General features: G+C 40.3%; 2 protein-coding genes across 7 annotated transcripts; both read right to left on the reverse strand.

Moving 5' to 3' along the window:
• Positions 1-2: 2 nt before the first annotated feature.
• LOC105649141 (uncharacterized) lies at positions 3-8,067 on the reverse strand. 5 transcript variants are annotated; one of them, XM_012235702.4, is made up of 13 exons: positions 7,848-8,067; positions 7,675-7,770; positions 7,406-7,565; positions 6,592-6,671; positions 6,086-6,268; positions 5,863-5,974; positions 5,725-5,758; positions 4,156-4,193; positions 3,993-4,027; positions 3,762-3,908; positions 1,066-3,581; positions 742-828; positions 3-569 (listed from the first exon to the last, which is right to left on the reverse strand). In XM_012235702.4, the coding sequence occupies exons 4-13, from the start codon at positions 6,660-6,662 to the stop codon at positions 502-504; spliced, it is 3,291 nt and encodes a 1,096-aa protein (XP_012091092.1). In that variant the 5' UTR covers positions 6,663-6,671; positions 7,406-7,565; positions 7,675-7,770; positions 7,848-8,067; the 3' UTR covers positions 3-501. The 5 variants fall into 5 exon arrangements, with proteins under 5 accessions (XP_012091092.1, XP_020540941.1, XP_012091091.1 ...); XM_020685282.3 differs by having other exon boundaries at positions 7,675-7,773; XM_012235701.4 differs by lacking the exon at positions 7,406-7,565.
• Positions 8,068-9,102: 1,035 nt separating this feature from the next.
• Positions 9,103-13,732, reverse strand: LOC149495937 (uncharacterized). 2 transcript variants are annotated; one of them, XM_089723290.1, is made up of 8 exons: positions 13,098-13,732; positions 11,307-11,454; positions 11,063-11,213; positions 10,763-10,888; positions 10,582-10,662; positions 10,104-10,296; positions 9,709-9,979; positions 9,103-9,498 (listed from the first exon to the last, which is right to left on the reverse strand). In XM_089723290.1, exons 1-8 carry the CDS (start codon positions 13,308-13,310, stop codon positions 9,239-9,241), a joined length of 1,443 nt encoding a protein of 480 aa, XP_089579416.1. In that variant the 5' UTR covers positions 13,311-13,732; the 3' UTR covers positions 9,103-9,238. The 2 variants fall into 2 exon arrangements, with proteins under 2 accessions (XP_089579416.1, XP_089579415.1); XM_089723289.1 differs by having other exon boundaries at positions 9,103-9,501.
• Between the last annotated feature and the right edge of the window lie 12,124 nt (positions 13,733-25,856).

The following is a 25,856-nucleotide window of genomic DNA, read 5'->3' on the forward strand; positions in this document are numbered from 1 at the left end:
AGTTCAAAAAGCATAATACGCATCTATCCACACTTTAAATTATTTTCTATCTTACATTAAGAACAGATGAAAAGTGAGCGGTACTCCCAAGTTCCAAAAATTGACAAGCGGGGCATAGTAAATGCAGTATTTAAATACTACACAATTATAAGCTGCATACTGAAACTGAGCCAAGCTCACAGAACTAAAATCCTATGAGACTGAGGTCATTTGTTTTTTGGCCAACTTCTGGATTTCATCAATGGTTTACATCTTCAACAATGAGATTAATATGAAAGAAACCATGTTTCAGCCAGATGCAGACCCTGACACCATATGTGGATACGCATGCAAGAACCATCAACGGAATACCCACAAAACTCCAACTCCTTGCCCCCAAAATGCTAGACCATGCACGATAAGATGATAGAATAGGAAGAGCAAGGAATTTTTCTTTTTGAAGCCAAATCTAGATTGCATGTGGCTTCAAGGAGAACGGATTATTGTTTCAGAATCATCTCATCAATGGAACTTTGTATCATTTGGTTTGCTGCCCCTAAATGCTGAAAGAGAAAAGAATGACCTTGTTGCTGGAACAGAGAGCATAACATAGGATATTAGCCTATAAACTCACCACTCGAGATGGGCGAGGGAAAAAAAATTAAAACAAAGAAAGAAAGAAAGAAACTAAAATTACTCGAACAAAGAGAATAGAATAGATACATTTAAACAAAAGTTCCAAGATTTGGAAAAGAAAAATACCTTTAGCTGTAGAAGCTGCAGTTGAAACATGGCCCTTCTGCAGCTTTTGAGAAGTCTGGGCATCAAATTTGATGAAGTTTGATTGAGCTGCATTCAGAATATGCTTCACTTATTCAGCATGATAAAGGTACAAAACTGAGTCCATTTTCATTTCCAAACAAGTGCACACGCAAGCACACAAACAAAAGTAGATGCAAAGAACAAGAAGCATGAAAATTTGATCATGAATACTTATTATTCTATAAAACTATAATCATCCACCTCTAATTCATAAACCAAATATCAGTATGAAGGAAATGAGAGAAGCCAAGATGTGAAAATTACCAGTGAGAAGTTCATGAGCATCTATACTTTTTTCATGGCCCGTGAAGAAAGAAGCATTTTGTTGTCCATAATTCTTTGAATGTAGCGATGTCTTCCTTAGCATATTATCAGTGCTTCTCTTACCAACGGCTTTGCATTCATCACCGTCATCCTCTCCTTCAGAAAAGACAGATGGGCTAGACCAGCCTGTTAAATTTGCATCCCCTTTACTTTTCCGGGCAAATTTCAAGAGCCTCTTTAACCCTTTGGGGGCATCTTTTTGATAGACAATGGCAGGAGGATGCTCAGCATTTCCCCACTCAACTGTATCAGGTTCACTACTGTCTTCTTGGAGCATCTGTGACAAAGAATGACGAACGCGTGGACTTGACAATCCAAGAGGTGAAACATGAACTGGAGAAGCAAGTTGAGAGGTACCATCAGCATATGAGCTATGGACGTTCTGGTGTTCCTCTATTTCCTCCCATGCAATGGGGGAAATAACTGATTCTTCTTGGATCTGAATCTTCGCTGAAGACTCTATTGTATCTTTGAAGCTGTCATCAACATCAGTAGTGAGCTCATTGATATTCTCAGGTACATCATGATTCTGATGACTATGGACTGTTGTTTCTGTATCCATAGCAGTATTAGCATGGTCCGGTGCAACAATATCCTGATCTTGGTGCTGACTTACAAGATTTGAAGCATCAAGAACCACATCAATGTTTGGAGTTTCTGTCATATTCCCACAGTTTATGGGAGATTCCTCCAATACAGAAGAATTTTTTGTCTTGCTTGCAATGGGACCAACACCAGGAGCAACTCTAGATCCTTTACGGAGGAAGGGTTTTGATTCCAGAGGCACAATGCTGCTTTTCTTGGTCATCTTGTTGTAGAAACTAGGCTTTGATTGGATAGGACAATCTCCAGCAGCTGCTGCGACTTTAGTTTTTGTTGTTTTTCCACATTTTGTCGCTGTTTGCTGCACCCTTTCTGTTGCACCCTTCAGGCTCCTGTCAGTGTTAGCCTGACTTTCCTTCACATTTCTATGACGTGGCTGGGATCTTTCTACTTTGGCGCTTGATCGATGAATGGATGGTGCTGAGTGAGGTTTCCGACGTGTCGGCGTGGTACCAGCAGATGAGATGCCTGGAGTTTTAGATGGCGATGATCCTGCAACTCTAGCTGAAGGTGCTGATGGCCATGATTTACGAGTAGCAGGCAAGTTAGATGCTTTAGATGAAACCTTCCCTGTAACAGAAGCTTTTGGTTTCTCATTCCTAAGATTTGCAGGCTGAGATGGATTCTTGAGTGACTTTTGAGGTTTAGGTGAAGGATGTTTTTTACTTACATCCTTCACACTTCTGGAGGTCATTTCAGCCTTACGATCATCAAGAATTTTCTGCATTGCTCTAAATCGTGCTTCTTTTTCTGCTTTCTTTCCAGCATTCTCTCCTCGAAGTTTCTCATCCCTCTTCTCCTTATAGTGATCATAAAATCCACCTCTATGCTCAGAAGGGATATTCTGGTTTCTGCTACTCTGAGGCTTCCTGGTTCTCACAGGCTGACTTTCCATCATTTTCTTCAGCATCTGGTTCAATTCTGCCTCTTTCTGTTGATTCCAGTCTACTGATGATGTCGACAACCCATTACTTTCCTGACCTTGCGTTGCATTACTGTCCATTTGAATGTCCACTGAATCATGTGCTCTTTTTTCCAATTTCCCTGATTCTACATTGACCTTAGTAGTGTCAGGGGGGTTTTGAAATCCAGACGTAAAATCAGACTCCAATTTTTCTTCTACTGGAAGATTTGAATTCTCTCCATCCACAACATCACCACGTGACAACAGGATGGAGTCTTCATAAACGAGTTCTTGACAGGGAACAGAACATTCCACTCTACCAGCACTCCATCTTCTTAACACAGATTTATTTGTAGAGAGAGAGTGATTTGATAATGAGCTCCTTTTTTGAGCATCTGCACTTTGATCTTTCTGTTTGCTTTCAAAAAGATTGATTGCGTCTTGAACAGACATCCTGAGCACATTACTCTCAGGTTTCTTACTGATTTGTTCAGATCCTTCCTCTTCACCATTGTTTCCCGCTACATCTCTATAACATGGATTCCTCTCTCTAGGAGGATAATAACCCAGGCTTTTAATGGCTAATGCAGGAGCCCTGCGTGATCCAGTTCTTCCTATTTGAATCCTTCGCATTGGGGATGCTGACCTTCTTGGTTGTGCAGATCTTGTAAGTACTCGACCTCTTTCTACAGATACCTGATTCTCATCACCCGAGTTAGACTCCTCACTTTCAGTTGAGCTCTGTCGTTCAACTTGGGCAACTACTGCAGGTGAAACACCATACTTTACTGGTGTTTGTGCAGGTATGGATCTTGATATTTGAATTTCGCCATTAATCTTATCTGCATTGTCACTTCTTGACATGCCTGTAGATGAATTCTTGTCATCATTTGTAAGTACAGATGTGTCACTTTTACAGCTCAGTTCCAAGAATTTGGATAAAGAATTCCTGCAACATAAAGTGCCAAAAATTGAAATTTAGCAAGCATAATTATTTCCAGCAATCATTATAATTATGTAGTCATTAAAACATAAAGAGAAACGACATAGTGCAGCCGCAATGAGAAATATTTTGAAGGCCGAAACAGACGGGAATTTATAGCGTAATGCATATGTTGATGAATCTTACTTTAAGTCTGTTGCACCAAAATGATCACAAAAGTAAATTAAATTGATAACATCTTTAGAGGAGAAGGTTGCAGTCTGGTTTAGACTGGCAGCTAACTCCTTTCTCAATGCTGTGAGCCTCAAGTCCATAGCTCGCAATAATTCATCCCTAGGAAAACAATTTTCCATGGCTCAGTGGAGATGCAGCTAAGATAAAGCCCACAGGGTAAAAGTAGCCACAAAAAGGACTTACTTTGAAGTATCTGATGATGCAATTTTTTCTTCAGGCTATACATAGGTTTGCAACAAAAACACATTCATTTTCAGTAAGAATGAGTTAAAGTATCAACAGCTAAGCTTCACAAGAAAATTAAAAAACACATAATTTGTCAACAAATGTATGTGAAAGCAATTACTTTGAATATTGGTGCTGTCTCAATTGAGGTGGAGCCATCTGTCCAAAAAGAAGGGTAGATAAAACTATAAAAATATGTGTTGAATTTTTCAACATACAAATATTTAAGCAAGATCCTATCCTAGCACCATGCCACATCACACCAAAATGCATGTAGAGTGCTAATAACTAAAGTACATCAACATGGAATCAACTTATGTAACTAACTCTTCACTGACACAAAGATTAGAGTTTTTTACATTGGTAAATAAGTCACAGACACAGAACAAGCAAACCAACAATGATACAATTAAAAAGAAATAAGCAGCAACAGATACAAAAGTGGAGAACATCGGGCAGGTAAAGTTACTCAAGTTTACAAGGGACATAACAAAATAGAAGTGAGTTCAATTTCTTTACCAATTTAAGTTCACTAAAAACATAAATTTGAATCCCAAGAAGGATTCTGAGGAAAACTGGTAAGTTTCTAAGCAACTTCCCAATCAATGAGAAGCTTATTCATTAACTAAAGATCCAAGGGTAGGTTACGATCCTGGCTCAAGAGGTGCCTGTCCCAATGCTAAAGAGGAACTCAGCTATCCACTTAGGTTCTTAAATAAAGCAAAAAAAGTACAGTTGTATCAATCATTAATGAACAATTTATAATTCTTAGAAATAATATAAAACAGGGGCATTAGAATCTCAGTATAGCATCTTGAATTAATAACCACCATTTTATTGCTTCCAAACCATATTTCTTAGAAGTGCAATATAAATTATTATTACAGTTCCACAGGCTTATGAACACATTATTCTAATAATCTTTTCACATGTACGATGAAGCATTCACTCTTCCTTTATTCTCATTCCTTAATACTCTACTATGTTTAGATGAATGATTTGAAGACCTATATAAAATTAGTTATACATTTTCCATCACATTCAGGCTAATTTTGCTTGGGAACTCAAAATTCAATATCCATTCACTTACAAGGTGACCTATAATGACATAAACATGAATTTTACAAGTCTTGACAACATTGAACACATACACAATATCCTGATAGAATTTCACAATCAATAAGAAGATACACAACTAAAAGACATGCTTTTATGGAGAAAAAAGGGAAAGAAGAGAAAGGAGGTTAGATTTTTCATCACTTTAAGCTCTGTGATATTCTTTTACTTCATGCATGATATGCAATTTAATGATTTCATGACACTCAAAATTGACGTTTAATACATGCAAACACTTTCACATATTTAGATGATCAATGACACCTCCCCTTTTCTTTCTCATTTCACTCATTACTTTTAAGGATACTAAGAGGCTTTATGACTGCAGGTTTCACTAGTGATGATAAGAAGAAGAGTATTTGGCACAATGTGAAATTATTTCTGGAAAATTCTTTAGAATATTTTTTTATTTTTTTGGGCAAAAGCTGGCTGTTTCTTTTCTGCCCCAGATGCCCTTCAGAACTCTCCTTCCAAATTAATTCCTCTCTTTGGTACTTGATAAACTACCAATAAGAACTCAATGATAGAAAATACTATACAAACTGCAAGCTCAATCTTTGTCTAGACAAGATACCTTTTTCCGCACTTACTAAATGATCCTTGCGCCCCTGACAGAAGAAAATTTGGGTTAACTAGACAGAAATATTGTTGCAATCTAGCATTATTAATTATTATTATTATTACGATGATGATGAAGGCTTTGAAATATGACCTGAGCATATAAACAAAGATGAAATTTTCTGGCCTCCTCCAATTGAGTCATTTCACCTTCAATGAGCTTACATGAAATCAATAATTCCGGGGAAGCAACAAGTTGGAGAAATCTAAGAAAAAAAATTGTATAAGGATTGTAACAATTGGAGTAGGTATCCATATTCCTCCACTAACTGAGGCAAACATGAAAAGTTGGGGAATGGTAATAAAAACCCAAGAACCTGTTTAAAGTTGACTTTGTGAACCATGTTTTCTCGTCGAGTCCTACTACTTGAAGTTTGAACTTAGCATTAGAACCTATGCTGTGCAAATTGTTCACTCCTGGTAAATGTGGCGAGAGTTGTTCCAGCAACCCAATGGCTAATTTCTCCACCTCATCATCACTACAAATGAATACCTCATATCTAAAATAGTATAGAACATGTTAGATAGTTCATTTACAGCATTGAGGAAACTGTAGGGAAAACAAATGCAGAAATGCCTAAATAGAATACATATATAAACGGAGGAGATAACCATAAAGGTTGCAACAAAAGCCAAGTTGTAGTTGCATAACACATCTATCATTGATTCATAAGTTCCACCAATATATTTTCACATGCATGCACAATATACAAAAAGAAATGAAATGCAGTCCACCATCAGCACGATCATCGCGATTGTGGTAAGTACAAAATGTAAGATTTTAAGTGTTCTCCAGAGTTCAAAGACAACTTCAAACACACACCTGTTCTGAGCTGGAAAAATGTCAATGGTTGCATAATCTAAAGGTGCATCAGCATCTATGCCAGACTCCATTCCAACAACCTGTAAGAAAGGAAATTTAATCTTTGCCAAAAAGAAAAGGCCAATAGTATTTCTTTTCTTTTTCCAAGATATGCAATGATTAGAAAAAAATGAAAAAAATATGAATCGCTATAATTCTTAGTAATGTGCAAGCCAGTTGCTGGGATTCAAGAGAACGTCATACATCAAATGCCAACTTATTTTGCTTATAAATAGCAAACATCCAATAAGAGAACACACACAATTTCACGTGAAGAATATAATAAATATAAGATGTGAAAGACACCAATTGGACATGGACGTTGATCAAGACTATACAGAATTAAGATGCTTGGAAGCAGACTATCGAGAATTTTTTTTTTCTTTTGGGAAAACATTTATTGTGATTTTGAAATGGCATTGGGGTACATTGCCGATTTGTGTAGAGGATTAAATTGCCAGGAGAGATAGAATCAGGGTAACGAAAATGTATCGATGCAGCTGAGCTACTGTCAGTGAACGCACTGAGCTTAGTTGCTTATGTAATTGCATAGGACATGATAAGAAGTAAAGGGAGAATAGGATCCTATCAGTAGAAAACCAATGTTGATTGGGCACATGCAGCTACCAAAACCCTGCTTATGAATGCCAACTTTAGTAATCAGGATCTAGTTTCCTGCAATACCTAAGGCTTTCCATAAATCAAGAAAAATATAATGAGCAAAATGAAAAAAATAATTCAATCTTTGGAATAATGCTGGATTCAAAACAGTCACCTATGTTCAGAAGTAGAATTTGGAAGAACAAATAGTTGAAACTGAGGTAAGAAATAACCCCTGAGCCGAAGGAGAAAATTTCAGAGAAATGCAAATAAGAAGTAACGAGATAGAGAAGAAGAAGAAGGTCCAGTTGCTTGGTTAGAGTAACAGCCAATATCTGAAATAATTTTAAGCATAGAAGTTAGATCTAGTGAACGAAAGGTCCTATCTTTGACAAAAGGAAACAATTTAAGAGGAGTAAGAAAGAAAAAGAAGCAGTCACATACCGACAAGAATAGAGTGTTGAAGGAAAAAGCGGTGCACAGCGACCGGAGCGGGAGGAGTTACTACTACTGGGTTCTCATTAGCTAAAATTTGACCAACTGCTTTTGCATTACAGAAAATGTTAGGTGAAGACTATGAAAATGTGGGAAAGAAAAAAATGCAGATTTTGGCTCACCTGAAGCTTAAGAGACAAGGTTACCTCCAAATCTCTAACGCGAGAGAAAGATCTTGATTTGTACTCTTTAAAATATTAATACTCACTGCATATAATCTTTGATTTTTCAATTTTAGCGTTAGTAAAAACGAAAAAGATAAGCTGGTGGATTTGGGATGGAAAAAACCAAATAAGAAAGAAAGAGCTCAGTCACTCGCAGTCGCAGCTAAACTGAAGACAACTATTTTTCTGAAATAAATTATATATATATATATATATATATATATATATATATATATATATATATATATATATATAATTCTTGAAATTTCATTAATGTCTAATTCCATCCAAAATTAATTTTCGGAATAGTTTAAAGTACAAACTTTAAGTTTAATAAGATATTAAATGATATTAATAGTTTTTATTTTCTTTTCAAAGAAAAAAAAATAAGATATTAGATTTTCTATTTGTAAAATATTTTTATAATAATAAATATTTAAAAAATAAAAATAGAAATGAAAGCCATATCAAATTCCTTTAGTGAGGCTGTAGGTGAAAGTAAAAGATAAAATAGTCATTTCTAATTTTATTTTTAACTTTTAAAATATTTTTATTATTTAAAAGAATTAACATTTATCACTTTGCAGTATAAACAAAAACAAATTAATTATAAATGGAAATTTTCTATCTTAAGTTAATTTGGAAACAAATTAATTATCCAATAAAAATCAAAGTTTTCGTCTAGAAAAAGAAAAAGAAAAAGAAAAAAGAAAGAGAAAAAAGCTACAGCAAAGGAAAAGAAGTTGCTTGCGTTCCCAATCCAACCACAATAATGCGAGGATATTATGCGCGTTGATGTCACGCTCCCCTTGTTTGTCTTGTGCCTTGTCCCTTCTTGTCTCTGTGGAGGAGAAAAAACGAAATCCGTACACCGTTATAATAATTGCTGCTACTATTTAAAATTTACAATGACCATTGTGTTGTGTGTTCTCCCAGCAGAAAGCTTACCAAATCGTAAAGCATCGGATCTATTATTCATGTCCATGTGAACTGCAATCAATAGCCACCAATACCATTAAGGCTCAATGGTCCAGCATTCCTCCATGAAATGTCAATCCAAACATATCGTAATTGTGAATGTTTAGCTTCCTTGAACCTTTCAATCCTTATAAAAATACGATTTATTACCATCTTAAATCTACAACATTAGAATTTAGATTGGTGATTCTAACATCAATACAAAATCTGATAGAAACACAAGTCTACAAGAGCATTTCAAATAAACTGAACCATCAATAAATTGGTACAAGAGCATTTAATTATACAATTTCCGACAATCGTCACATCCAGAGTATAATCCATTCAACTAGCTGATCAAACTAATTATAAACACAGGAAATGCCAAATTATCAGTTAGACCACACATGAACTAGGCCATGTCTATTGCCCGTATAGATCTCATTGCGGTCCTCGTCGTAGAAGAGAGCAGTAATATCTTCCAAAGCTTCTGCAGTTGTGCTCCTAACTCTGGAACTATGTGTGCGCTTCTTTGAATTGTAACTGCATCCGCCAAGATTTCCACAGCAGTTGCATTCGTCTGGGAAGCTGTTACTTGCCTTTATTTTGGCAAGACATTTTCCAGTCAAAATATTGCTGATATTAATAGATCCTGCTACATAAGAAAAATAAACATTGTAAGATGTATATACACTTTAACTAAGGGCATGCTCTAATAAAAACAACCAAAAATAGCACACATTCAACACACTCACAGAACAAAGATTCAGAACACATTATTCAATCTATTATACATTTCTACAATACCGCAACATAATATCAAACTTGATTTCCATAGAGTAAGGTAACTTGAAAAAAGTACCATTTCCTTCTGATAAGTGATCATCAGAATCAGCCTTGCAGTAAGAAATAATAAGATCTTGATCACTTGTGATGTATATGTTATTAGTGTTGCAATCAGGATGCCACAAAAGGTGATCTTCAAAGGAAGTTACAAGCTCTCCACGGAAGTTCCAAACAGCAACGGTTCGATTTCTGAATGTCAAGAATAACTGGTTCTCATACAAAAATATAAATGCTGATGGTGTCATAAATTCTGTTCTGCTAACTTCTGTTAGCTCAAAGTTGCGGACCTACAAAACATAGTAGTTGGAAGTTACTGTCAGCATCAATGAAGAAAAACAAGATCAAGATAAAAACAAAGCTCCTTGCATATTTTCAGAAAGAAAAAAACAACAAAAAACCAAAGCTCCTTACATCAAGAATCTGGAGATTTTCGTTTTCTTGCTTAACAAGAAGCTTTTCATTGAACTGTTCAATGAAATCCACCTTCTTATTCCGATGAAGGAGATGATTGAAAGATTTGAGAACGGTACCGTCCTCAATTGAAAGAATCTTAAGAGGAACATGGCTACTAGCTTTGGTAAAAATCAATAACATGATTCCTGGACTGGTTGAAGACAAAACAGCAAGCAAGGTAAGCACACATGAGGCAAGCTACTGGAGTACAGGAATATTTGCACACAGGCACGAACACATTCATATACTCCCTTCACCACACTCCCAAAAGAAAAGACAGACACAAAACAAAACCAAAGAAAGAACATAAAACATTCAGAAAGATGATGTTCATGCATCAGGGGATAACCAAAGCAATCACCATGAGTAACTAAGAACACATGCCTTTCTGACTAAGCAGTATTTTGCAAATAATAGGCATGTAAAGGAATATTACCTGATTTTAATCTCTTGAACATTTTTATCCGATATGGAATATAACATGGTGTAATTTTTGAGGTCAAACACCTTGTATATACTGATGAAAGAATGAACGGGGAAAATGATTAATTCAAGAGGCTAATTGAGTACTTAATGATCTGAGTTAACTCACTATATCAGGATGATGGAATATCTACCTATCCTGTGCAGAATAAGTGAGAACTTTTCCATTTACATCATCAAACTCTACAAAACCTGGCCATTTCAGTGACTCGGATTCGAAAAGAGCAAAGCCAGCATCTGGTTTACCCCTCCATATGTACCTAGATCACAAGGAAAGAAGCATTGTTAGAGAGGAAAACAGAGAGTCAAACTTTTTGAAACATAAACGTTGAAACTCGTATCTTTTCAATGTTTTGTATGTATTTTTGGAGGGTGGGCAGTGAAAGTGAGGATGAGAATAAGAAGAATAGGTAAGTGTAATAAGATTCACATACTCAATTCTTGTGCTTCTGCATTTCAAAGAACTGAAATTATCTGAAGCATAAACTGAAACCGTAATAAGTGAGTCGTTGTTTTTATTGTAAAACAAGCTTCGTATAACTTCATCAGGAGTGACATTCAGAAAGCATATCCTTTCATTGGTCTCTGCATGCAACATTAGGAATTACTTTTACGAACAAAGAGAATAATACAGAAAATCCAAATCAAAGCAAACAAAAGAAAAACGTATAATATTACCTCGGCTAAATGCTGCACAAACACCAGACTGTGCAAGAGCAAAGACTATGTCACGTGCTGCTACAATCTCAATAATCTTTGACCTTTTTCTCAAGAAAGGCAGTACCATAGAACAATGACCTTTTGGATCATGGGTATCATACTCCTCCTATTCATAAGGTCAAGCATCATATTGTCACCAACAGAAGAACCCAACAACAGAAGTAACATTACTAGAAGAAAGTAGCATTCATCTTATGATGCTGAAAGCAGAGTTCATGAATAACAGATGAAATCTCCAATTTATAACAATTATTACGGGGCCAAATGTTGACCAAGCTTGCACCACAAGAATATGAATGATTTTCCAAATAACAAGCTCCTGATATTCATATGTAGAAGGCACAGGAACTACTGGTATAGGACATGAGCATTCCAATTATTTAATGCTCTGATAATACATTACTTATTATTCAGATATCTTTCAAGGCAATTTTGTATGGAAAAACAAAATGGAGCCAGAATTCCAATGAGTTTATTGGATGATACCAACAAAAGGGAAGCAGCATTCAAATCCCAACAGTACTATAAGTTGTTGTGAAAATTAGTAAATCCTACAATGCCTTTTTTATATATTTTTTAGTTAAGGCAGAATTCTAATTTAAGTAAAAGATGAAGATTACTAATTATACCATAAAGCATAAGAAACAAACAAATGCCACATAATTAAATGTTACACCTTAACAAACTAAAAAAGTCACCTTAACAATAATGTATTGCATTAGTATCCTAGCCTAAACAGTCAAACTGCTAAAACAGGCAAACATTTTGAAAGAGAATAAATGGAATAATTTTCCAATCTGTTTACCCTGCAATATGACATTCTAGCAATCTTGAACTATGCTTAGGATAGAGACAAAATAAAGTCATGCACCAAAACACTTGCAACAATAATCAGAATTTCAGAAAAAAAAAACTTTGCTCAACTCATAGGCCATAGCATCTGTCCATCCGATTGATGACACTACCAAAGAAGCATTAGAAGCAGAACTAAACCCCACTGCAATATTTGCAAACACTTCATTGCTAAGAACACTAACTAGAATGCCACAACTTCACAACCAATGTGCCGGTGGCCCATGCATTTGGTTACAGCTAGGCCATGTATATGTTATTGTGCGTGTGAAGAGAGAGCTTGCCTATATGTATGTTCAATTGAACAAAAAAAGATCTCAGTAAGAGTTAATAATCACATGAACAACAACCATGTAAAATTCATTTGGAAATTCATGTTTTAGGTATGAACGAAAATGTTCATTTCACTCCCACAGTTTCAATTTTATGAATTCAACAGACCTAGACCAACTTCTATCATTTATCAAAGAATTCTCCAGTTCAAAGAAGGGGTAAAGCAAGTCAAAGGGGTCATTCTGAAGCTGCTAAAAAGCAGAACAATGATACATATACGATGGTTACATTGAAGGACAGTAACTTTTCTACTCAGAATGAGAACTCCGACCCCCTAAAAGAATTCACAGTAGGAAATTGCATGGCTTGGGTCCCCTTTTCTGCACCAAATAAATTAGAATGATTCTTCCAATGAGATAGATATATAACCATATAACATAACAGTGACATCTATTTTGATAGATTCTCTTTCAGAAGTATGCTATTTTTCTTCCCTTCGTTCTTTTTGCATAAATAAGACCCACTTACCATAAACATGAGTAGGACAAACCCTAAGACTAAGAGGAGTGGCTGTTGAATCAAGCATCAAAAGCCCTTAAAAAGGAGGAATTTATAGAAGGGAACCTGCAAGCGGATATTTCTGAAGCGTTCCTGCGCGTCCGTCATGGTGAAAGCACGGTCGCGCTTGGAGCAGATTTCCCTTCTCTGAAGTTTCTTAACGCTGTTGACGAACCCATCAATGCCTCCTAAACCCCTACCTCGCTTCTTTGCTAAGACTCTCCTTCCACTGCATGGTCTCGGGCTCACTGTTATCTTCCTTCCTCCTCCGCCATCCATTACCGGCTCAATCTCTCAAAATTCAATAATCAATATTTATACATCACTAAAATTCAACTAACAGAAATGCACCTTTACTCATCCTTTTCGTACTCGATTACCTAGAAATAGATACCAACTAGTCTAATTTTCAAACAAGATAAAGAAGCTTTAGGGTTTTTCTGGTTGATGCCTCCATCAAATGCTATATTAAAGGTGCAAAACGAGCTTAAGCTGATGACACAGACAGATGCACGACATAAATGTGACTGGAGCTGAATGAGGGAGACGAAAGGCTAGGAACTGAAAAAGTGTTTGTCTACAACTGCTCAACCCACCGCAACTGCTGTTTGAACTCTCGGATTTCTGTGACTTCACCATCCGATTTCGATCTGTTTTTAAATATCTCAATCCCAAACCACCGGCCAGCCTAGCTAATTTCCGCTTTTGTAAAATTTTGGAAGGGTATACAATTCGACTGCCCTGCTTTGGGCTTAGACAAAATTCCTCCAAGGCTCAACTAGACCCATACTTTTCCAGGTCCGTTACTATAATTAACAAATGCTGTAGTGTGGGCCTTAAAGCCCATACTCTTTCAATCAATGATTACTCTTGCAAGGCCTGAAAGAGGATGAAATGGGCCTGAAATGTACAACCAGCGTGAAAAAATTATACTCAAATAAGATGAGAGAAAACTAAAACTTGAATTTACAGGAAAGTAAAATGTACTGGTTCAAGGTTGTCCAGTGTAGTTCGCCGATTTTGGAGACGCAAATATATAGCATATGGAAATTCTAATGGGCTTCGAAGTAACGGGATAGCGTTATTGTGTTGGCCAAAACTTTCAAGTTCGCCTACAAAAGTCATTGTTTGAGCTGAATTTATAGTTCGATATTTGGGATGAATTTGTAGTTCGTATGTAATTTTGAATGAGGCAACGAGCATAAGAGATAAACATGTCTAGTTGATCACAAGATTCATACTACCATCAAGAATACCTTATCCGAGCCATCCATCAGATGTACAGAAGATATCAGATTTGGAGTAGGCCTGATTACAAAGCTTATTAGACTAAAAGGGTACACCTAGACTTTTGGACTCGGAAGCTCCGATATGGAATACCCGAGCACAATATTAATACCTAAGGTCAATAGGTAAAATATTATACTCCAAAATATTGTGCCAACAAACAAACAAACATATATTGACTCAAAATTGTCAAATTCTTCTGTATTACGGATGAATTTATATTGCATATGCAATCAAAGTGGCACACCTTTGAATTCTTTCACCGATTTTGCACATGAATTTATATTGCATTTGCAATTTTTAATGACGCATTGAGCATACGAGATAGGCATGCCAGGCTGACCATGAGACCACAACCTATAGCCTAGAAGACCCAAAGTCAAACATGCAAAAGATATCGGCTCCGGAATAGGCATTCATACAAGACTTCTCAGACCAAAGTTGTATACCTTTGGATTTTTGCGCCCAAAAGCTGTCACGCCTGACTCTAATCACCAGAGGAATTGTCCGCTTTGGATCAAGCCAAATCCCCCATACAAGATTGACAAGACCCGCACAGTTTTGTCCTATAGGAGAAACGAGAAACTTCCTAGGAGGTCACCCATCCTAGGATTTCTGTTAAGCGAACACGCTTAATCCTGGAGTTCTTTCAACTCTCCAGCCATTCCACCAAAAGGCGCCTCTAATGATTAGTTTCCCCCTTTTCGATATATGATTCAATTCATTCTTGTGTCCGACATTCCACTACCCTAACTAACCTGCCATCCTAGAAGCTAGCCAGGAGCTTCGCTCTACCCACCCTCTTCGGATCGCTTTGCCGGGTCGGGATGTCACAGGCCCACTAGCTTCCGCATGGTTCATCCTCGAACCATACATCTTCTGGAGGGGGTCCGGCTCTGATTCCAACTGTCACTCCCGACTTTAATCACAAGAGGAAATCAAGCCAAATCACCCATACAAGATTGGCAAGACCCGCACGGTTTTGTCCCGTAGGAGAAATGGGAAACTTCCCAAGAGGTCACCCATCCTAGGATTTCTGTTAAGCGAGCACGCTTAACCCTGGAGTTCTTCAAACTCTCCAGCCATTCCACCGAAAAGTGCCCCTAACGATTAGTTTCCCCCTTTTCGATATATGATGCAATTCATTCCTGTGTCTCGCATTCCACTACCCTAGCTAGCCTGCCATACTAGAAGCTAGCCTGGAGCTTCGCTCTACCCGCCCTTTTAGGATCGCTTTGCCGGGTCGGGATGTCACAACAAAACCCTAAAATATCACCTAGATGAGCCTATATGAGCTGGCCCTCAGGCATACAGAAGATATCGGCTCTAGAACAGGGCTCACATAGGGTCCTAAGACTAAAGGGCCATACCTACAATTTTTGGGGACCAGAAGCATCGGCTTGGAATGGTAAAAAAATGATTACAATGCTTCCTACATGTCTTAGAGGAAATATTATGGCCTCGAAATGGCGTGATAAGCGACAGACAGAGAAATATTGGGCTAAAACTGCCAAATGCTTTCGGAGTGGCACTGATTTTGCGCATTAATTTATATGGAGTTTGCAATTCTTAATGACGCAATGAGCAGCCGAGATAGGCATACCGATTGGACCACAAGACCCTAAAATATCACGTAGATGAGCCTATATGAGCTACCCCTTAGGCGTACAGAAGATATTGGCTCTGGAATAGGACTTCACACAGGGTTCCAAAGACCAAAGGGTATACCTGCGGTTTTAGGGCCTAGAAGCACCGGCTCAGAATGGCCCAAAAATGATTACAATACTTTCCACATGTCTTAGAGGAAATATTATGGCCTAGAAATGGCGTGATAAGCGACAGACAGAGAGATATTGGGCTAATATTGCAAAATGCTTCCGGAGTGGCATCGATTTTGTGCATTAATTTTTATGGAGTTTGCAATTCTTAATGACACAACGAGCAGCCGAGATAGGCATACCGATTGGACCACAAGACCCTAAAATATCACCTAGATGAGCCTACACGAGCTGCCCCTTAGGTGTACAAAAGATATCGGCTCCAGAACAGGGCTTCACACAGGGCTCCTAGGACCAAAGGGGTATAACTACGATTTTAGGGACCAGAAGCACCGGCTTGGAATGGCCTGAAAATGATTACAATACTTCCCACATGTCTTAGAGGAAATCTTATGGCCTAGAAATGGAGTGATAAGTGACAGACAGAGAGATATTGGCCTGAAACTGCCAAATGCTTCGGGAGTGGCACCGATTCTGCGCATTAATTTATATGGAGTTTGCAATTCTTAATGACGCGCCGAGCAGCCAAGATAGGCATACCAATTGGACCATAAGACCCTAAACTATCGCCTAGATGAGCCTATAAGAGCTGCCCCTCAGGCATACAGAAGATATCAGCTCCGGAGAAGGGCTTCACACAGGGCTCCTAAGACCAAAGGGGTTATCTAAGATTTTGGGGCCCAGAAGCGCCGGCTCAGAATGACCCAAAAATGATTACAATACTTCCCACATGTCTTAGAGGAAATATTATGGCCTGGAAATGGCGTGATAAGCGAGTGACAGAGAGATATTGGGCTAAAATTGCCAAATGCTTCCGGAGTGGCATCGATTTTGCGCATTAATTTATATGGCATTTGTAATTCTTAATGACGCAACGAGAAGCCGAGATAGGCATACCGATTGGACCACAAGACCCTAAACTATCGCCTACATGACCCTACACGAGCTGCAAGTGAGGTGTACAGAAGATAGCGGCTCCGGAACAGGGCTTCACACAGGGCTCCTAGGACCAAAGCGGTATTCCTACTATTTTGGGGCCCAGAAGCACCGGCTCGGAATGGCCCAAAAATGATTACAATGCTTCCTACATGTCTGAGATGAAATATTACGGCCTCGAAATGGCGTGATAAGCGACAGATACAGAAATATTAGGCTAAAACTTCCAAATACTTCCGGAGTGGCACCGATTTTGCGCACTAATTTATATGGAGTTTGCATTTCTTAATGACACAACGAGCAGCCGAGCCAGGCATACCGATTGGACAACAAGACCCTAACATATCACCTAGATGAGCCTATACGAGCTACCCCTTAGGCGTATAGAAGATATCGGCTCTGGAACAGGGCTTCACACAGGGCTCCTAATTAATTTATATTGAGTTTGCAATCCTTAATGAAGCATCTAACAGCCGAGATAGGCATACCGATTGGACCATAAGACCCTAAAGTATCCGCTAGATGAGCCTATAGGAGCTCCCCATCAGGCATACAGAATATATCGGCTCCGGAACAGGGCTTAACATAGGGCTGCTAAGACCAAAGGGGCATACGTACGATTTTGGGGCCCGAAAGCACCGGCTCGGAATTGCCCGAAAATGATTACAATGATTCCTACATGTCTTAGAGGAAATATTATGGCCTCAAAATGGCATGATAAGCGACAGACAGAGAGATATTGGGCTAAAACTGCCAAATGCTTCCGGAGTGGCACCGATTTTGCGCATTAATTCATATTGAGTTTGCAATCCTTAATGAAGCATCTAACAGCCGAGAGAGGCATACCGATTGGACCATAAGACCCTAAAGTATCCCCTAGATGAGCCTATAGGAGCTTCCCATCAGGCATACAGAAGATATCGACTCCGGAACAGGGCTTCACATAGGGCTCCTAAGACCAAAGGGGTATACCTACGATTTTGGGGCCCGAAAGCACTGGCTCGGAATTGCCCGAAAATGATTACAATGGTTCCTACATGTCTTAGAGGAAATATTATGGCCTCAAAATGGCATGATAAGCGACAGACAGAGAGATATTGGCCTAAAACTGCCAAATGCTTCCGGAGTGGCACCGATTTTGCGCATTAATTTATATTGAGTTTGCAATCGTCAATGAAGCATCTAATAGCCGAGATAGGCATACCGATTGGACCATAAGACCCTAAAGTATCCGCGAGATGAGCCTATAGGAGCTCCCCATAGGCATACAGAAGATATCGACTCCGGAATAGGGCTTCACACGGGGCTCCTAAGACCAAAGGGGTATACCTACGATTTTGGGGCCCGAAAGCACCGGCTCGAAATTACCCGAAAATGATTACAATGGTTCCTACATGTCTTAGAGGAAATATTATGGCCTCAAAATGGCATGATAAGCGACAGAAAGAGAGATATTGGCCAAAAACTGCTAAATGCTTCCGGAGTGGCACCGATTTTGCGCATTAATTTATATTGAGTTTGCAATCGTCAATGAAGCATCTAACAGCCGAGATAGGCATACCGATTGGACCATAAGACCCTAAAGTATCCGCGAGATGAGCCTATAGGAGCTTCCCATAGGCATACAAAAGATATCGACTCCGGAACAGGGCTTCACACGGGGCTCCTAAGACCAAAGGGGTATACCTACGATTTTGGGGCCCGAAAGCACCGGCTCGAAATTGCCCGAAAATGATTACAATGGTTCCTACATGTCTTAGAGGAAATATTATGGCCTCAAAATGGCGTGATAAGCGACAGACAGAGAGATATTGACCTAAAACTGCCAAATGATTCCGGAGTGGCACCGATTTTGCGCATTAATTTATATTGAGTTTGCAATCCTTAATGAACCATCTAACAACCGAGATAGGCATACCGATTGGACCATAAGACCCTAAAGTATCCCCCAGATGAGCCTATAGGAGCTCCCCATCAGGCGTACAGAAGATATCGGCTCCGGAACAGGGCTTCACACAGGGCTCCTAAGACCAAAGGGGTATACCTACGATTTTGGGGCCCGAAAGCTCCGGCTCGGAATTGCCCGAAAATGATTACAATGGTTCCTACATGTCTTAGAGGAAATATTATGGCCTAAAAATGGCCTGATAAGCGACAGACAGAGAGATATTGGGCTAAAACTGCCAAATGGTTGCGGAGTGGCACCGATTTTGCACATTAATTTATATTGAGTTTGCAATCCTTAATGAAGCATCTAACAGCCGAGATAGAAATACCGATTGGACCATAAGACCCTAAAGTATCCGCTAGATGAGCCTATAGGAGCTCTCCATCAGGCATACAGAAGATATCGTCTCCGGAATAGGGCTTCACACAGGGCTCCTAAGACCAAAGGGGTATACCTACGATTTTGGGGCCTAAAAGCACCGGCTCGGAATTGCCCGAAAAGGATTACAATGGTTCCTACATGTCTTAGAGGAAATATTATAGTGTTGAAATGGCGTGATAAGCGACAGACACAGAGATATTGGGCTAAAACTTCCAAATGCTTCCGGAGTGGCACCAATTTTGCGCATTAATTTATATTGAGTTTGCAATCCTTAATGAAGCATCTAACAGCCGAGATAGGCATACCGATTGGACCATAAGACCCTAAAGTATCCCCTAGATGAGCCTATAGGAGCTCTCTGTCAGGCGTACAGAAGATATCGGCTCCGGAATAGGGCTTCACACAGGGCTCCTAAGACTAAAGTGGTATACCTACAATTTTGGTGCCCGAAAGCACCGGCTCGGAATTGCCCAAAAATGATTTCAATGGTTCCTATATGTCTTAGAGGAAATATTATGGCCTCAAAATGGCATGATAAGCGACAGACAGAGAGATATTGGGCTAAAACTGCCAAACGCTTGCGGAGTGGCACCGATTTTGCGCATTAATTTATATTGAGTTTGCAATCCTTAATGAAGCATCTAACAGCCGAGATAGGCATACCGATTGGACCATAAGACCCTAAAGTATCCGCCAGATGAGCCTATAGGAGCTCCTCATCAGGCATACAGAAGAGATCGACTCCGGAACAGGGCTTCACACAGGGCTCCTAAAACCAAAGGGGTATACCTACGACTTTGGGGCCCGAAAGCACCGGCTCGAAATTGCCCGAAAATGATTACAATGGTTCCTACATGTCTTAGAGGAAATATTATGGCCTAAAAATGGCTTGATAAGCGACAGACAGAGAGATATTAGGCTAAAACTTCCAAATGCTTCCGGAGTGGCACCGATTTTGCGCATTAATTTATATTGAGTTTGCAATCCTTAATGAAGCATCTAACAGCCGAGATAGGCATACCGATTGGACCATAAGACCCTAAAGTATCCGCCAGATGAGCCTATAGGAGCTCCCCATCAGGCGTACAGAAGATATCGGCTCCGGAACAGGGCTTCACACAGGGCTCCTAAGACCAAAGGGGTATACCTACGATTTTGGGGCCCGAAAGCACCGGCTCGGAATTGCCCGAAAATGATTACAATGGTTCCTACATGTCTTACAGGAAATATTATGGCCTAAAAATGGCCTGATAAGCGACAGACAGAGAGATATTGGGCTAAAACTGCCAAATGCTTGCGGTGTGGCACCGATTTTGCGCATTAATTTATATTGAGTTTGCAATCCTTAATGAAGCATCTAACAGCCGAGATAGGCATACCGATTGGACCATAAGACCCTAAAGTATCCGCCAGATGAGCCTATAGGAGCTCCCCATCAGGCATACAGAAGAGATCGACTCCGGAACAGGGCTTCACACAGGGCTCCTAAGACCAAAGGGGTATACCTACGATTTTGGGGCCCGAAAGCACCGGCTCGGAATTGCCCGAAAATGATTACAATGGTTCCTACATGTCTTAGAGGAAATATTATGGCCTAAAAATGGCCTGATAAGCGACAGATAGAGAGATATTGGGCTAAAACTTCCAAATGCTTCCGGAGTGGCACCGATTTTGCGCATTAATTTATATTGAGTTTGCAATCCTTAATGAAGCATCTAACAGCCGAGATAGGCTTACCGATTGGACCATAAGACCTAAAGTATCCCCTAGATGAGGCTATAGGAGCTCCCATCAGGCATACAAAATATATCGGCTCCGGAACAAGGCTTCACATAGGGCTGCTAAGACCAAAGGGGTATACGTACGATTTTGGGGCCCGAAAGCACCGGATCGGAATTGCCCGAAAATGATTACAATGGTTCCTACATGTCTTAGAGGAAATATTATGGCCTCAAAATGGCATGATAAGCGACACACAGAGAGATATTGGCCTGAAACTGCCAAATGCTTCTAGAGTGGCACCGATTTTGCGCATTAATTTATATTGAGTTTACAATCCTTAATGAAGCATCTAACAGCCGAGATAGGCATACCGATTGGACCATAAGACCCTTAAGTATCTGCGAGATAAGCCTATAGGAGCTCCCCATCAGGCATACAGAAGATATCGACTCCGGAACAGGGCTTCACAGGGGGCTCCTAAGACCAAAGGGGTATACCTACGATTTTGGAGCCCGAAAGCACCGGCTCGAAATTGCCCGAAAATGATTACAATGGTTCCTACATGTCTTAGAGGAAATATTATGGCCTCAAAATGGCGTGATAAGCGACAGACAGAGAGATATTGGGCTAAAACTGCCAAATGCTTGCGGTGTGGCACCGATTTTGCGCATTAATTTATATTGAGTTTGCAATCCTTAATGAAGCATCTAACAGCCGAGATAGGCATACCGATTGGACCATAAGACCCTAAAGTATCCGCTAGATGAGCCTATAGGAGCTCCCCATCAGGCATACAGAAGATATCGGCTCCGGAATAGGGCTTCACACAGGGCTCCTAAGACCAAAGGGGTATACCTACGATTTTGGGGCCCGAAAGCACCGGCTCGGAATTGCCCGAAAATGATTACAATGGTTCCTACATGTCTTAGAGGAAATATTATGGCCTCAAAATGGCGTGATAAGCGAAAGACAGAGAGATATTGGGCTAAAACTGCCAAATGCTTCCGGAGTGGCACCGATTTTGCGCATTAATTTATATTGAGTTTGCAATCCTTAAGGAAGCATCTAAGAGCCGAGATAGGCATACCGATTGGACCATAAGACCCTAAAGTATCCCCTAGATGAGCCTATAGGAGCTCCCTGTCAGGCGTACAGAAGATATCGGCTCCGGAATAGGGCTTCACACAGGGCTCCTAAGACTAAAGCAGTATACCTACGATTTTGGGGCCCGAAAGCACCGGCTCGGAATTGCCCAAAAATCATTTCAATGGTTCCTATATGTCTTAGAGCAAATATTATGGCCTCAAAATGGCATGATAAGCGACAGACAGAGAGATATTGGCCTAAAACTGCCAAATGCTTGCGGAGTGGCACCGATTTTGCGCATTAATTTATATTGAGTTTGCAATCCTTAATGAAGCATCTAACAGCCGAGATAGGCATACCGATTGGACCATAAGACCCTAAAGTATCCGGTAGATGAGCCTATAAGAGCTCCCCATCAGGCATACAGAAGATATCATCTCCGGAACAGGGCTTCACACAGGGCTCCTAAGACCAAAGGGGTATACCTACGATTTTGGGGCCTGAAAGCACCGGCTCGGAATTGCCCGAAAAGTATTACAATGGTTCCTACATGTCTTAGAGGAAATATTATAGTGTTGAAATGACGTGATAAGCGACAGACACAGAGATATTGGGCTAGAACTTCCAAATGCCTCCGGAGTGGCACCGATTTTGCGCATTAATTTATATTGAGTTTGCAATCCTTAATGAACCAACTAACAGCCGAGATAGGCATACCGATTGGACCATAAGACCCTAAAGTATCCCCTAGATGAGCCTACAGGAGCTCCCTGTCAGGCGTACAGAAGATATCGGCTCCGGAATAGGGCTTCACACAGGGCTCCTAAGACCAAAGGGGTATACCTACGATTTTGGGGCCCGAAAGCACCGGCTCGGAATTGCCCGAAAATGATTACAATGGTTCCTACATGTCTTAGAGGAATTATTACGGCCTCAAAATGCCATGATAAGCGACATACAGAGAAATATTGGCCTGAAACTGCCAAATGCTTCCGGAGTGGCACCGATTTTGCGCATTAATTTATATTGAGTTTGCAATCCTTAATGAACCAACTAACAGCCGAGATAGGCATACCGATTGGACCATAAGACCCTAAAGTATCCCCTAAATGAGCCTATAGGAGCTCCCCATCAGGCGTACAGAAGATGTCAGCTCAGGAATGGGGCTTCACACAGGGCTCCTAAGACCAAAGGGGTATACCTACAATTTTGGGGCCCGAAAGCACCGGCTCGAAATTGCCCAAAAATGATTACAATGGTTCCTACATGTCTTAGAGGAAATATTATGGCCTCAAAATGGCGTGATAAGCGACAGACAGAGAGATATTAGCCTAAAACTGCCAAATGCTTCCGGAGTGGCACCGATTTTGCGCATTAATTTACATTGAGTTTGCAATCCTTAATGAACTAACTAACAGTCGAGATAGGCATACCGATTGGACCATAAGACCCTAAAGTATCCCCTAGATGGGCCTATAGGAGCTACCCATCAGGCGTACAGAAGATGTCAGCTCAGGAACGGGGCTTCACACAGGGCTCCTAAGACCAAAGGGGTATACCTACGATTTTGGGGCCCGAAAGCACCAGTTTGAAATTGCCCGAAAATTATTACAATGGTTCCTACATGTCTTACAGGAAATATTATGGCCTCAAAATGGCATGATAAGCGATAGACAGAGAGATATTGGGCTAAAACTGCCAAATGCTTGCGGAGTGGCACCGATTTTGCGCATTAATTTATATTGAGTTTGCAATCCTTAATGAAGCATCTAACAGCCGAGACAGGCATACTGATTAGATCATAAGACCCTAAAGTATCCGCTAGACGAGCCTATAGGAGCTCCCCATCAGGCATACAGAAGATATCGACTCCGGAAAAGGGCTTCACACAGGGCTCCTAAGACCAAAGGGGTATACCTACGATTTTGGGGCCTGAAAGCACCGGCTCAAAATTGCCGAAAAATGATTACAATGGTTCCTACATGTCTTAAAGGAAATATTATGGCCTCAAAATGGCGTGATAAGCGACAGACAGAGAGATATTGGCCTAAAACTGCCAAATGCTTCCGGAGTGGCACCGATTTTGCGCATTTATTTATATTGAGTTTGCGATCCTTAATGAACCATCTAACAGCCGAGATAGGCATACCGATTGGACCATAAGACCCTAAAGTATCCCCCAGATCAGCCTATAGAAGCTCCTCATCAGGCGTACAGAAGATATCAGCTCCGGAACAGGCCTTCACACAGGGCTCCTAAGACCAAAGGGGTATACCTACGATTTTGGGGCCCGAAAGCACCGGATCAGAATTGCCCGAAAATGATTACAATGGTTCCTACATGTCTTAGAGGAAATATTATGGCCACAAAATGGCATGATAAGCGACAGACAAAGAGATATTGGGCTAAAACTGCCAAATGCTTCCGGAGTGGCACCGATTTTGCGCATTAATTTATATTGAGTTTGCAATCCTTAAGGAAGCATCTAAAAGCCGAGATAGGCATACCGATTGGACCATAAGACCATAAAGTCTCCCCCAGATGAGCCTATAGGAGCTCCCCGTCAGGCGTACAGAAGATGTCGGCTCTGGAACGGGGCTTCACACAGGGCTCCTAAGACCGAAGGGGTATACCTATGATTTTGGGGCCTGAAAGCACCAGCTCGGAATTGCCCGAAAATGATTACAATGGTTCCTACATGTCTTAGTGGAAATATTATGGCCTCAAAATGGCGTGATAAGCGACAGACAGAGAGATATTGGGCTATAACTGCCAAATGCTTCCGGAGTGGCACCGATTTTGCGCATTAATTTATATTGAGTTTGCATTCCTTAATGAACCATCTAACAGCCGAGATAGGCATACCGATTGGACCATAAGACCCTAAAGTATCCCCAGATGAGCCTATAGGAGCTCCCTGTCAGGCGTATAGAAGATATTGGCTCCGGAATGGGGCTTCACACAGGGCTCCTAAGACCAAAGGGGTATACCTATGATTTTGGGGCCCGAAAGCACCGGCTCGAAATTTCCCAAATATGATTACAATGCTTCCTACTTGTCTTAGAGGAAATATTATGGCCTCAAAATGGCGTGATAAGCGACAGACAGAGAGATATTGGCCTAAAACTGCCAAATGCTTCCGGAGTGGCACCGATTTTGCGCATTAATTTATATTGAGTTTGCAATCCTTAAGGAAGCATCTAATAGCCGAGATAGGCATACCGATTGGACCATAAGACCTTAAAGTATCCCCCAGATGAGCCTATAGGAGCTCCCTGTCAGGTGTATAGAAGATATCGGCTCCGGAACGGGGCTTCACACAGGGCTCCTAGGACCAAAGGGGTATACCTATGATTTTGGGGCGTGAAAGCACCTGCTCGGAATTGCCCGAAAATGATTACAATGGTTACTACATGTCTTAGAGGAAATATTATGGCCTCAAAATGGCGTGATAAGCGATAGACAGAGAGATATTGGCCTAAAACTGCCAAATGCTTCGTAGTGGCACCGATTTTGCGCATTAATTTATATTGAGTTTGCAATCCTTAATGAACCATCTAACAGCCGAGATAGGCATACCGATTGGACCATAAGACCCTAAAGTATCCCCCAGATGAGCCTATAGGAGCTCCCTGTTAGGCGTAGAGAAGATATCGGCTCCGGAACGGGGCTTCACACAGGGCTCCT

Source organism: Jatropha curcas, chromosome 6 (assembly GCF_041381405.1).
Source record: "Jatropha curcas cultivar XTBG-Jc1 chromosome 6, XTBG_Jcur_1.0, whole genome shotgun sequence".
NCBI lineage: Eukaryota > Viridiplantae > Streptophyta > Magnoliopsida > Malpighiales > Euphorbiaceae > Jatropha > Jatropha curcas.